At 42.7% G+C, this 15269-nt stretch overlaps 1 protein-coding gene across 1 annotated transcript in view; it reads right to left on the bottom strand.

The window, feature by feature from the left end:
• Positions 1 to 1231: 1231 nt before the first annotated feature.
• fcgbp (Fc gamma binding protein) overlaps positions 1232 to 15269 on the bottom strand; it is a 28154-nt gene continuing 14116 nt past the window's right edge. The window contains exons 13-21 of the mRNA XM_087779055.1: positions 14198 to 14706; positions 12358 to 12607; positions 9801 to 10387; positions 8160 to 8718; positions 6565 to 7013; positions 4645 to 5200; positions 3019 to 3215; positions 1554 to 1928; positions 1232 to 1498 (exon numbers count right to left, since the gene is read on the bottom strand). Coding sequence (XP_087635181.1) covers positions 1232 to 1498; positions 1554 to 1928; positions 3019 to 3215; positions 4645 to 5200; positions 6565 to 7013; positions 8160 to 8718; positions 9801 to 10387; positions 12358 to 12607; positions 14198 to 14706 — 3749 coding nt within the window. The remainder of the gene's footprint in view (positions 1499 to 1553; positions 1929 to 3018; positions 3216 to 4644; positions 5201 to 6564; positions 7014 to 8159; positions 8719 to 9800; positions 10388 to 12357; positions 12608 to 14197; positions 14707 to 15269) is intronic.

The raw sequence follows: 15269 nt of genomic DNA, 5'->3' as shown, positions 1-15269 counted from the left end.
ATGATCATTATATATTCTTAACCACATAATATTGTCACTAATTGTGTGAGACAAGAATGTGGAACGATCTATGAAGGAGTGAAAACAAACAGACCTTTAGCGACAATAACTCGGTCAATTAACGGCCTGTGAAAATGCAAGAAGATATAACAGCGAACTAACAGCTCTACGCTTCAGGCCGACATGTAAACTCTGTGTCGTTCTCACTTGTACAAGTAAAACGTGACTTTGACGTAAAGATTAGGAACCAGATCTGGTTCAAGGTGTCGAGCCAGACTCCTAACCTGACCCGGAATGCGAAGCATACTTTTTTATACATTAAGAAATCTACCCCTTTGACCTTCCTCTAACATTAGACCTGCCTAGAACTGGTTTTGTTGCCTAAAAGGTGCAGCCTAGTGGACAAGCATTAGAACTGCAACTAATGTTTTAACTACACAAAGAAGTGAATCAGTGCCATCAGAATATTGAAGTATTCAGAGTATTTAACATTGAATCTTGAAAAAAATAAACGTAATTAAAAATACGTTTTGATGGTGAATCTTAGTAAAAACTTTCTTAATAGAATTGAATCATATTTAATATATTGAATGGTGGATTTTTAAAACTACATGATTTAGGTTGATATTACTTCTCAAATACTTCAGAAAAAAACAGTTTTCCGAAGTTTAAATTTGTAGTCTTTAAATTTACTATAAAACGTTGGTGCAATAGTTCAGCCAGATATAGAGCGTAAATATGTCCCTGACACAAAATTAAACATTTTTATGTTGAATTTAAAAGGCCACAAATTAAGAAATACCGAATTTAGAAAATGTATTTTTGAATAAGAATATATAAATGTATGAATTAAAAAATTGAAAAATGTTCAAATTTAAAATGCAATTATTCCAAAAAAACACAACAAAATGAACTTCCAACATAGATTTGATAGTTTTTATCTTTTTTTCATTGTTTAATTTAAATCTTTAATTCAATCATTCACTTGAATGATTTTCTTCCATGACCGCGATGCATCGAATGACCACTAGATGTCAGTAATCTGCTGAAAAGACTGAACACGCTCACAGGCTTTAATTTGATGTCTATTTTAACCATTATTTTAACCATTTAAAAAAACTGCTGAACAAAATAATAAAGTGACTTTAATCTAAGGAAAGAAAAATATTTATAAAGTCATTTCCTTTTTTTTAATTTAAAGATCATTTCCTGTAACATCTGGACAAACGGTTCAGGCGCCGCAACCTCCAGGACCCGGTAGAACCCAGGACGGAACCGACACCGGCGCCTCGTCGTCCAGGTTCCCGCAGAGACCACACAGTCGCCCGGAGTACCCGGAGGAGACCCCGAGGGTCACCGTGGTGACGCCCACGTCCATCTGCAGCTCCGAGCCCCTCCTCAGCAGCACCAGGACCTCGGACTTGTCCGGGGTCACCCCGGCCGACACCGTGACTCCCGAAGGCAGCGTCTGAGGCAGAGACGCGTCCAGTCCGTCCACCTGCAGGGTCGGACCATGAGGACCACCAGAGGATTCTCAGGAGCATCTAAATCACCTTCACTCGACCTCCCGCGACCTCCAGCGTGGACCCCGGCAGACGGACGCTGACCACGGTCCACTCCGGGCCGGGGTTCCGCTCGCAGGGCCCGGTGAACACGTCCACGGCGAACCAGCGCTCGCCGGCGCGGTCGCACGCCGACATCAGGTCGTAGGTCACGCCGGGGTTCAGGGTCAGACGACGACCGGTCAAGGTGACGACGCCCAGGCGCCCGGTGAGTCGACAGCGCCGAGGCTCCCGACAACCCCAGGAGCCGTTGGTCAGAGCGCAGGGTCGCCCCGGGTCACAGAGCGCCGGCTCACAGATGACCCCGACCCGAGGGTCACACCAGCAGCGCCGAGCACAGTCCTGGGTGTAGAGCTCGCCGCCCGCCTGGGGTGTATGGAGTAAATCAGTGCCACGAATGTTGAGTCTTTTAAGAATGTTTATAATCTAAAGATATCTTTAAGCTTTTAATCATTATTTATAAATTATTGAAAGGTTGAATTAGTTTTTTTTTTTTTTTTAATTAATAATAATAATGTAATTTATTAATATTCATATTTGAACTCATTTTTTTATTTCCAAAATAATCCCTATAATAGTTCAAAAATACATTTTCTAAATTTTATATTTTTTAGTTTGTAGTCTTTTAAATTCAACCTAAAAATATTTGCATAATAGAGTCACCAATAATTAAAAAATAAACTCTTTAAATTGAATATTTTTATATGTATAATCTTCATATTCAATCTAAAAATGTGGGTATAATAGTTAAACCAGACATTAGCAACAGAGCACAGAGCGACTAGATCAAACTTTCAGCCAATCACTTGACTCACAAAAGATCACATGACAACATCGCCTGATCGAGTAGCTCGGTGCTCTGTTGCTAATGTCTGGTTTAACCATTATACCCACATTTTTAGATTGAATATGAAGATTATACATATAAAAATATTCAATATAAAGAGTTTATTTTTTAATTATTGGAATTCAAATATCAAACTACATGTAAAACATTTATTTTAGAAAATATTCAAATTATTTTATTCAATTATTTACCTTTAAATGTCCGAATTATTCAATTAAATTATTAAATTAAAAAAACAATTTAGATTTTTTAATATACAATAGATTGAATAAAAATCATTTTTTTATTTTTAACAGTTGAAATTCGATGATTAAATGAACATAAATTCATCATTTTAATATAGAAATTACTGAAATGTTAAAAACAAAATTATAATAAATCCAAGTTCCTTTCATTCAACCATTCTATTGACAAATTATTCAATTTAATTGTTAAACACAAATTGAACCATTTAATATAGAAATGAATGAATTATTAAAAAAATACACATTTCAATAAAAGAAAAATTCAAAAGCGTTGACATTTAAAAAAGTCTAATATAAATATGCGTTTATATACATTATATACAATATTCTGATGCCACAGAAGTATATGAACCTGGAGTATTACCTGGATGTAGTATTCTCTGTACCTGCAGCCGCACCGACCGTACGAAACACACTGGTCTCCGTCGAACACGTTCCCGTCGTCACACCTGCAGCCCGGAGAACATCCTGTCGGAGAGCCGAGCCGCAGGAGAGCAGAACACGAGTCGGATCCGACCTCGACGCACTCGCTCGGGCTGCTGAGGTCTGGACACTGGAGCTCTGAGAGGAAACACTTCACTAGAGGAGTAATGAAGTATAGATGCACTGAAATATGATGATATTGTTTCCCACAATACTGTTTAAATACTCAACAGCACGGTATTGTTTATTTTTGGCTTTAAAAATCATATTTTTCATCATAGTTTTTTTTTTAAGTTTCAATTTAGTGATTTTAATATATACTTTACAATTAACATGTCAATATTTACAGCATTTGTTCATTTTTGTGTTGCAATTAAACTTCCGTCCACTAGATGGCAGCAGTCATTACGTTCTGTTTGGGGGGGATTTATACATTTAAATCAAATTTTAAATGATTAGAACTTTAATAAATTGTGTAAAATGTAATAATTGGATTTTTATCAATTTATAATCAACATGTGAATATTAACAGCGTTCAGTTTTGTGTTGCAATTAAACTTCCTGCCGCAAGGTGGCAGCAGTCATTACGTCCTCCCCAGCTAAAGTAAGAATGATGACTGAGGACGAGAGGATACAGTGAATCCAGCAGCTTTTAAAGCTGATGTTTGGACATATTTTGGTTTGAAAACAAATGAAAGCAGTTACGACTTCGTCAAGAGTCATGTGGTCTGTAAATACTACAACACCAGAGTCAAGTACTGGACAATACTACACATATATACTTGTTACTACACTATCACAACACCAGAGTCAAGTACTGGACAATACTAGACATATATATACTTGTTACTACACTATCACAACACCAGAGTCAAGTACTGGACAATACTACACATATATATACTTGTTACTACACTATCACAACACCAGAGTCAAGTACTGGACAATACTACACATATATACTTTTAACTACACTATCACAACACCAGAGTCAAGTACTGGACAATACTACACATATATACTTGTTACTACACTATCACAACACCAGAGTCAAGTATTGGACAATACTACACATGTATACTTGTTACTACACTATCACAACACCAGAGTCAAGTATTGGACAATACTACACATGTATACTTGTTACTACACTATCACAACACCAGAGTCAAGTACTGGACAATACTACACATATATACTTGTTACTACACTATCACAACACCAGAGTCAAGTACTGGACAATACTACACATATATACTTGTTACTACACTATCACAACACCAGAGTCAAGTATTGGACAATACTACACATGTATACTTGTTACTACACTATCACAACACCAGAGTCAAGTACTGGACAATACTACACATATATACTTGTTACTACACTATCACAACACCAGAGTCAAGTACTGGACAATACTACACATATATACTTGTTACTACACTATCACAACACCAGAGTCAAGTACTGTACAATACTACACATATATACTTGTTACTACAGTATCACTATATATCGTCAACCCTGTATCGTGATACGTATCAGAATAAGTACTTAAACTCACCGCAGGAAGTATCTTTCCTCCACGACAGTACAGTGACACCTCTCTCCAGACAGGCGGCAGCATAAGCCTCCAGAGCGAGACAAACGGCCTCCATGTGAGTCGCTCCACTACAGACGAGTCTCTGGCAGACGTCCTTGTAGATCTGAGGCTCCACTCCTCGAGTCCAGCACGGGTTGAAGTCCACGCTGGTGATCATCAAGATGTCGCAGGCCAGGGAGGCGACCGGGCTGACGGTGCAGTCCCCGCAGATGTGGTCGCAGGTGTCGGGACAGCGTTGTCCCGGGATGGCCCAGCTGTGCAGGAACTCTCCGAAGCTCCCGGCGAGGCGACCGTCCGGCGTCACCAGGTCGTCGGATCCGTCCCCGTTGAAGTCGCCGCAGAGACCCGAGGGTCCGGCGTTGTGGTCCAGGTCAGGAGGCAGGACCAGTCTGAGGTAGTGGGTGGAGGACAGGACCAGTCGCACTCCGGAAGGAGACGCGACCGTAAGCTGGTGACCGTCGAGGTTCGCCTTCACGACGCCGTCGTCGAACGGAACCATACGTTCTTCTCCGTTGACCTGGAGGAGCAAAGAGCAGCTTTGATGAGATCTTTAGGATCGTACGTTGAAAATGTGTCTCACTGAAAACATTTACAACTCGCTGTACTCGTGTTCTGCTCTCCTGCGGCGCGGTACACGTTGGCAACAACTCGCGGTACACGTTGGCAACAACTCGCGGTACACGTTGGCAACAACTCGAGGTACACGTTGGCAACAACTCGCGGTACACGTTGGCAACAACTCGCGGTACACGTTGGCAACAACTCGCGGTACACGTTGGCAACAACTCGCGGTACACGTTGGCAACAACTCGCGGTACACGTTGGCAACAACTCGCGGTACACGTTGGCAACAACTCGCGGTACACGTTGGCAACAACTCGCGGTACACGTTGGCAACAACTCGCGGTACACGTTGGCAACAACTCGCGGTACACGTTGGCAACAACTCGCGGTACACGTTGGCAACAACTCGCGGTACACGTTGGCAACAACTCGCGGTACACGTTGGCAACTCGCGGTACACGTTGGCAACTCGCGGTACACGTTGGCAACTCGAGGTACACGTTGGCAACTCGCGGTACACGTTGGCAACTCGAACGGAACCATACAATCTTCTCCGTTGACCTGGAGGAGCAAAGAGCAGCTTTGATGAGATCTTTAGGATCGTACGTTGAAAATGTGTCTCACTGAAAACATTTACAACTCGCTTAAACTCGCGATACACGTTGGCAACTCGCGATACACGTTGGCAACAACTCGCGGTACACGTTGGCAACAACTCGCGGTACACGTTGGCAACAACTCGCGGTACACGTTGGCAACTCGAGGTACACGTTGGCAACTCGAGGTACACGTTGGCAACTCGCGGTACAGGTAGGCAACTCGAGGTACACGTTGGCAACTCGCGGTACACGTTGGCAACTCGCGGTACACGTTGGCAACTCGCGGTACACGTTGGCAACTCGCGGTACACGTTGGCAACTCGCGGTACACGTTGGCAACTCGCGGTACACGTTGGCAACTCGCGGTACACGTTGGCAACTCGCGGTACACGTTGGCAACTCGCGGTACACGTTGACAACTCGCGGTACACGTTGGCAACTCGCGGTACACGTTGGCAACTCGCGGTACACGTTGGCAACTCAGGGTACACGTTGGCAACCTTTATATTTCTACTTTTTGCCCCTTTATTTTTTCTTAATGTGTAAATCATTTGAAACAAAAAGTTAAATCAAAGGTCAAATTTGAAACAAAAAAATTTAAATCAAGGTCAAATATGAAACAAAAATCGAAGGAAACATTTTAAACCAAAAGAAGAACATTTCTCCTCAGATGCTCAAAGTTCTGACCATAGATGATTTCTTGCTCGTGGGCACTGACCTGGATCTTCCACAGGATCCTGGGATCCACCGTCACCTCCGTGGACAGGAAGCTGAAGTCCAGCCTGCTGATGGTGGACCTGGAGTCGAAGGTGGCGAGGAGCGTGTGGTCGGTCAAGGTCGTCGCCGCCAGGCTGGACAGCACGAAGGTGCAGGCGCCGTGGAGCGGCAGCACCGAGCCGTCGAAGGTCACGTAACCCAAACCCGAAAACACCTCGCAGACCCCGGAGCCCCGAGGCCGGGGGAGTCCACCTCGGACCGGGGACGCCGCTGAGGGTCTGCAGTCTGACGCCGCCACGCAACGAGCGTCGCTCAAGACGAAGCCGAGGTCGCAGTGGCAGCCCTCCTCGCAGACGCCCCCCCCGCAGACCTCAGGAGACGAGAGGTCACAGGTCACCGGACATCGAGGGCCACACAGCTCGTAGTGACTGTTGACTGGACATGACTGGCCTGAGGAGGAGAAGAGTCAGTTCTGGAGAGAACTTAAAACGGAGGGTTTGATTTTCATATATTTTTGCAATATAAATATATATAAATTTAAAAATAAAGCTAAGAATATATATATTTTTAAACTTTTACATCCATTTTTAATTAGACTTAAGTTCCGCCAAAAGTAAAGCAAAGTAGAGAAGAAAATACATAAAATATTCTCATGAACATGAGCAGAAAGAAAAGGGGAAAAAAAAAAGGTAAAACACAATTAAAAAGGGAAAATAAAATGAGAAAAAGAAAAGGAAAAAGAAAAAGAAAAAAAAGGGTTTAAAAAAGTAAAAAGGGGAAAGGGGGGAAAGAAGAGATACAAAAAAGAAAAGGGGAAAATGAAAAAAGAGAAGGGTTACAGAAGAGATTATAGGAAAAAGGTAAAAAATTGAAAAAGTAAAAAGAGTAAAAGAAAAAGAAAGTGGACACAAAAAAGGAAAATGTTATTAAAAAAAAAAAAGGAGAGAGGAAAATAAAAAGGGAGAAACAATATGGGAAATAAATACAATGGAAAACAGGGGAAGAAAACAATGGTAAAAGAAAAGTAAAAAGGGGAAAAATAAGGTGGTAAATGGAGTACAGAAAAGAAAAGATTGACGGAAAAATATGGAAAGTGAAAAAGAGAAGGATAAAAAACAGGAAAAAGTGCGAAAGAGAATGGAAACACAAAAGAAAAGAGGAAACAAAGAAAGTGAAGGGTTACAGATAAGAATAAAGGAAAAAGCAAAAGGGAAAAAGAAACGAGAACAAGAAAAAGAAAATGGACACAGAAAGGAAAAAAAAAGGAGAAAAATGTAAAAGAAAAGGAAAATGCAGGAGTAAAAAGGCAAAGTAAAAAAAAAAGCAAAAGAACAGATAAATGAAGAAATGACCTGATACAAGGATGACAAAAAAAAGACAAATAAAAAAGATTCTCTATAAATTAAATGCAAAAATTGCAAATTTTATACACTTTATTGTACGTTTTAATTAAAATTATTTAATTCTTTAAAGCATTTATCGAGTCAGGAAACTCATGAAAATGATGAAAAAATGAAAATACGTCAAATGTAAAAATGTTTCCATATTAAAAAATCCTTTAATTCCCTCCCATGATGCACTGCAGCAGTCACTCACCACAGAAGGTGTCGCTCCTCCAGGCTCTGACGGGCAGCTGACTTGATTGACAGGCAGCAACATAGGCGGCGATGCTGTGGCAGACGGCGGTGAAGTGACCCCCGTGAACGCACGAGTCCACCACGCAGCTGCGGAAGAACGGCTCGGGGTCCAGGACCGAGGCACAGTCGGCGAGGGGCCCGAGCGGGTCGACCAGAACCCCGCAGAAGTCCCTTCCTTCAAACTGGCTCCCGGCCTCTAGGGGGCAGCGCCGGGTCCTGGAGCTGCAGGTGGACCTGCAGGTCTGCAGCCTCCAGCTGTGGCCGAACTCCTGCGCGTCCAGGGCCGGCTGCCGGTCCGGCATGAGGAGGTCGTCGCCGGGGTCTCCGTTGGCGTTCCCACAGAGGCCGGCCACAGAGGAGCGGTAGCTTCTGGGCATCAGCAGCATCAGGTCGCCCCACCTGGAGACCCTCAGCTGCAGACCCTCGTCCGTGAGCAGCTGCAGCGACGACGGCGTGTGGAAGACGTTGATGTGTTTGTCGTGTGAAGAGAAAGGAAGAGAAACATGTTTCCCATCGACCTGCAGATCAGAGGAACATCAGGAAAGACTTTCAAGCTGGTGTTGAAGTCCATCCATGAACCTACGTTTTAGTCGCCGGTAAATATTCATACATCAAGATTATTTTTCATGATACTGTATCAATACTCAACAGCACTACACACATTTTTATTTATTTATTTATTAGAGTAATAGTAGAGAATAATACTACAAATTCTTAATTCTACAAATCCTCGTTGAGTAATACTACGGAGGCTCATGGACAATTCTAGGAAGCCTCGTGGAGTATTACTACGAAGCCTCTGGGACTAAAACTACGAAGCCTTCGGGGAGTAATACTACGATGCCTCGGGGAGTTTTTCTATGAAGCCTCGGGGAGTAAAACTAAAAAGCCTCGCGGAGTAATACTACGACGCCTCGCGGAGTAATACTACGAAACCTCGGGGAGTAGTACTACGAAGACTCAAGGAGTAATACTACGAAGCCTCGGGTAGTAAAACTACGAAGCCTCGGGTAGTATTTCTATGACGTTTTGCAGAGTATTTCTAAGACGCCTCGCATAGTATTTCTACAACGCCTCGCAGAGTATTTCTACGACGCCTCGGGGAGTAAAACTAAAAATCCTCGCGGAGTAATACTACGACGCCTCAAGGAGTAATACTACGAAACCTCGGGGAGTAATACTACGAAGACTCAAGGAGTAATACTACGAAGCCTCGCGGAGTATTTCTACGAAGCCTCGCAGAGTATTTCAATGAACTTGCAGAGTATTTCTACGAAGCCTCTGGGAGTAAAACTACAAAGCCTCGGGGAGTATAACTACAACGCCTCGGGGAGTAAAACTACAACGCCTCGGGGAGTAAAACTACAACGCCTCGGGGAGTAATACTACGACGCCTCAGGGAGTAATACTACGACGCCTCGGGGAGTAATACTACGACGCCTCGGGGAGTGATACTACGATGCCTCGAGGAGTAATACTACAAAGCCTCGGGGAGTAATACGACGACGCCTCGGGGAGTAATACTACGACGCCTCGGGGAGTGATACTACGATGCCTCGAGGAGTAATACTACAAAGCCTCGGGGAGTACCAATACTGACCCATAACTTCCCTGGATCTTCTTTCCTCACTTGCAGCTCCAGACCGAAGACGTTGAGCGTCACCGTGCGACTGTGGAAGAGTCTCTTGTGGCAGCTGGAGTCGGAGACGCTGACGTTGAAAGGCTCGAGTCCGTCCAGAACCGACGAGGTCCGGACCAGAGAGAACGAGCAGGTGTCGCTGAAGTCGAAGCGTCTCCCGTCGAAGGTGGTGAAGTGAAGTCCGGACACGAGGGTGCAGTTCACCGACGCCTGAGGTCGACACACTCGCTCCGGACCCTCCGTCACACACACGGTTCCTCCACGACACCGCGAGGGCCGGCAGTGGACAGCACCGGCTCCCGCGCACAAGCACACCTGGCCGCAGCGGTCAGGGGTCCAGAAGGTGGAGTTGAGGCGGTGGTAGTTCCCGGTGGAGTCGGTGCAGCCACAGCGTTGAGGTTCTACGCAGCCCTGTGGACTCTTGATGAAGCCGGCGTCACAGAAACAACCTTCAGTGCAGACTTTACTGCAGGACGACTCAAGACACTCGCATGTCGGCGGACAAGCAGAACCACAGGTGAGGAAGTGACTGTTCTGAGGGCAGACATCTGGAGACATTTAGAGACACAAACTTAAGTCAATTCAACAGGAAACTAGTCAGTGTTTTTGATGTTTTACTACCAACATTTACATCAGATTACTACAAAGCCCAGCGATCCATCCTACCAATTCTCACAGAGTAATACTACTAAGCTTTGATGTGTGTTTTTGATGTTTTACTACCAACATTTACATCAGATTACTACAAAGCCTAGCGGATCCATCCTACCAATTCTCAAGGAGTAATACTACGAAGCCTCATGGAGTAATACTACTCAGCTTTGATGTGTGTTTTTGATGTTTAACTACCAACATTTACATCAGATTACTACAAAGCCTAGCGGATCAATACTACCAATTCTCACAGTTATACTACGAAGCCTCACAGAGTAATACTACTAAGCTTTGATGTGTGTTTTTGATGTTTAACTACCAACATTTACATCAGATTACTACAAAGCCTAGCGGATCAATACTACCAATTCTCACAGTTATACTACGAAGCCTCACAGAGTAATACTACTAAGCTTTGATGTGTGTTTTTGATGTTTTACTACCAACATTTACATCAGATTACTACAAAGCCTAGCGGATCCATCCTACCAATTCTCAAGGAGTAATACTACGAAGCCTCATGGAGTAATACTACTCAGCTTTGATGTGTGTTTTTGATGTTTAACTACCAACATTTACATCAGATTACTACAAAGCCTAGCGGATCAATACTACCAATTCTCACAGTTATACTACGAAGCCTCACAGAGTAATACTACTAAGCTTTGATGTGTGTTTTTGATGTTTAACTACCAACATTTACATCAGATTACTACAAAGCCTAGCGGATCAATACTACCAATTCTCACAGTTATACTATGAAGCCTCACGGAGTAATACTACTAAGCTTTGATGTGTGTTTTTGATGTTTTGCTACAAACATTTACATCAGATTACTACAAAGCCCAGCGATCCATCCTACCAATTCTCACAGAGTAATACTACTCAGCTTTGATGTGTGTTTTTGATGTTTTACTACCAACATTTACATCAGATTACTACAAAGCCTAGCGGATCCATCCTACCAATTCTCACGGAGTAATACTACGAAGCCTCACGGAGTAATACTACTCAGCTTGATGTGTGTTTTTGATGTTTAACTACCAACATTTACATCAGATTACTACAAAGCCTAGCGGATCAATACTACCAATTCTCACAGTTATACTACGAAGCCTCACAGAGTAATACTACTAAGCTTTGATGTGTGTTTTTGATGTTTAACTACCAACATTTACATCAGATTACTACAAAGCCTAGCGGATCAATACTACCAATTTTCACAGTTATACTATGAAGCCTCACAGAGTAATACTACTAAGCTTTGATGTGTGTTTTTGATGTTTTGCTACCAACATTTACATCAGATTACTACAAAGCCTAGCGGATCAATACTACCAATTCTCACGGAATAATACTACTAAGCTTTGATGTGTGTTTTTGATGTTTTACTACCAACATTTACATCAGATTACTACAAAGTCTAGCGGATCAATACTACCAATTCACACGGAGTAATACTACTAAGCTTTCATGTGTGTTTTTGATGTTTTACTACCAACATTTACATCAGATTACTACAAAGTCTAGCGGATCAATACTACCAATTCACACGGAGTAATACTACTAAGCTTTCATGTGTGTTTTTGATGTTTTACTACCAACATTTACATCAGATTACTACAAAGCCTAGCGGATAAATGCTACCAATTCTCACTGAGTTTTACTATGAAGCCTCACGGAGTAATACTAATAAGCTTTGATGTGTGTTATTGATGTTTTCCTACCAACATTTACATCAGATTACTCAAATTAATAAATGGCGATATATCAGTGCTTTAAGTAAAAACAACATTTCAATGAATCGACTCAAAGTGTCAACATTCTAGATCAGGTCATGCCGTGTCGGAACATTCTTGTTCACCTCGGGATACTTCGGGATCGACGACCACGGATCCATTCGGTGTCCTCGTTTCGTCGGAAGGATCTTGGTTGTAGTACCCACAGAGGCCACAAGTCGTCCCGGCGAACCTGCTGGAGAGTCGGACCCTGATGTGGCGCAGAAGGTCTGACGTTATCTCCACCGTCGGGAACTTTAATATCGTGCGATCGTTCTCCCGATGAACCCGTAAATCAGGCCTTGAGAACGGAAGGTTTTCCAAAACTCCGTTGACCTGAAGGACGTTGAGAGTGAGTGGCAAGGAAACTAATGACGTCTCTGAAGCATGTTAGCATGTTAGCATATGCTACAAACAATCTTAAAATACACACTTGTTTAATCATTTTACGAAGAATTTCTCTTTAATAGTTGTTAGAAAAAGAGGGACGTTAACAGGCGAGCAGTATTTGTTTGGATGCTTTTAAGTAAACTAGCGCTAACTTGTCTTCAGCTGTGTCTCAAAACACATACTTGTGTACTCAAACTTAGTATTTTTAGGGCGTCTTAATACTTAGTTTTGTGGGTGTTGCTATCAACATTTACATCAGATTACTACAAAGCCTAGCGGATCAATACTACCAATTCTCACGGAGTAATACTACGAAGCCTCACAGAGTAATACTACTAAGCTTTGATCTGTCTCAAAACACATACTTGTGTACTCAAACTTAGTATTTTTAGGGCGTCTTAATACTTAGTTTTGTGGGTGTTTTAGTGACAATTTAGTGGAGCACTACATTTAGATACTGAGTATGGATCGATGGACATTTTCTACACTAAACGACTCCATCTTAGTGACGTTGACGTTGTAAACGGAAGTTACATCATATATATAAATATATCTACATACATACACTTACAGGTACATTTTCAGCAGCAGTAGGAGGATGAAATTGCTTCGCTGCTGACACCGGCGTAAATATTTCACCAATATTTCTCATAGTTTTTAGATCCAAACCAAACGTGCTGCCAGCAGGTGCCGATAGTGTTCCTACAGCTGGTTGAAATCATCGTTAAATAGAAGTAGAAGAAGAAGCTGTCGCGTCATTTCCTGTTAGTGTGTAGCAGCAGAGTTTGAGACATACTATCTGTGGAGAATTAGTTACTAGTTAGTTCGTACACTATCCTGATGATACTAACCAGTGCACTAAGAGAAGTATTTGAGACATACTATCTGTGGAGAATTAGTTACTAGTTAGTTCGTACACTATCCTGATGATACTAACCAGTGCACAAGAGAAGTATTTGAGACATACTATCTGTGGAGAATTAGTTACTAGTTAGTTCATACACTATCCTGATGATACTAACCAGTGCACAAGAGAAGTATTTGAGACATACTATCTGTGGAGAATTAGTTACTAGTTAGTACGAACACTATCCTGATGATACTAACCAGTGCACAAGAGAAGTATTTGAGACATACTATCTGTGGAGAATTAGTTACTAGTTAGTTCGTACACTATCCTGATGATACTAACCAGTGCACAAGAGAAGTATTTGAGACATACTATCTGTGGAGAATTAGTTACTAGTTAGTACGAACACTATCCTGATGATACTAACCAGTGCACAAGAGAAGTATTTGAGACATACTATCTGTGGAGAATTAGTTACTAGTTAGTTCGTACACTATCCTGATGATACTAACCAGTGCACTGAGAGAAGCATGTGATTTGAAGACAAGTTATTACTTGTCGCTATTCTTGAGTCTACAGAGGAACAAACTACTGAGTGAAGAAGAAAAAAGAATTTGGGGTGAACTATTAACCATTACTATAACTATTGAACATCAGTTTGACTCATGAATAAACATGTTCATCACCTGAACCAATGCTGGGAACTCTGAGGAGATCTGGACGGTCAAGCCGGTCATGTTCACAGATACCCGTCGTCCCGAGCTGTGGTCTCCGTGGACGGAAACATGAACGTGTCCTCCAGGTGAGCCATCCAGGTGGCAGGTGTGCAGCAGAGTGTAGTTACAGGAGCCGTGGAAATGGAACATTTGTCCGTCGAAGGTCGTGCAGTGGGTTCCGTGGACGGTGCAGTCTGACGCTCGGGGTTTAGGACGACAGGCTTGGACGCCTCCGACAGACGTGCACACCTCGCCCACCGCGTGACATGTGCAGTCACACGTGGACGCCCCCTGGTGGACGCAGCCACGGTCCTGTGGTGGGACACACTGGCCTCCGCCGAGAGCCGGACCGGCCTCGCAGACGCAGATCTCTGAGGAGGCCACGGGCAGATCCAGCGAGTTGTGGTTGTTCCAGCCGACGCAGAGGTGAGCAGACGTGGAGTTGATGCTGGATCTGCTGCTGGAAGAACACGTCACTCCTGAAGAGATACAGAGATGAACTCATGTTTGGTCAGTGAAGCATTAGTACGACTGCTGTGTTAGGACTCTGGTGATATAGAGTGATACTGTAGTAACAAGTATATGTGTGTAGTATTGTCATCCATGCATCCTTGTGACGACACTATCACAACACCAGAGTCAAGTACTGGACAATACTACACATATGTACTTGTTACTACACTATCACAACACCAGAGTCAAGTACTGGACAATACTACACATATATATATTTGTTACTACACTATCACAACACCAGAGTCAAGTACTGGACAATACTACACATATATATACTTGTTACTACACTATCACAACACCAGAGTCAAGTACTGGACAATACTACACATATATACTTGTTACTACACTATCACAACACCAGAGTCAAGTATTGGACAATACTACACATATATACTTGTTACTACACTATCACAACACCAGAGTCAAGTACTGGACAATACTACACATATATACTTGTTACTACACTATCACAACACCAGAGTCAAGTACTGGACAATACTACACATATATACTTGTTACTACACTA

The sequence above is a fragment of the Callionymus lyra genome, chromosome 17 (genome assembly GCF_982586985.1).
Source record: "Callionymus lyra chromosome 17, fCalLyr1.hap1.1, whole genome shotgun sequence".
NCBI lineage: Eukaryota > Metazoa > Chordata > Actinopteri > Syngnathiformes > Callionymidae > Callionymus > Callionymus lyra.
This window is presented reverse-complemented; position numbering and strand designations above follow the sequence as displayed.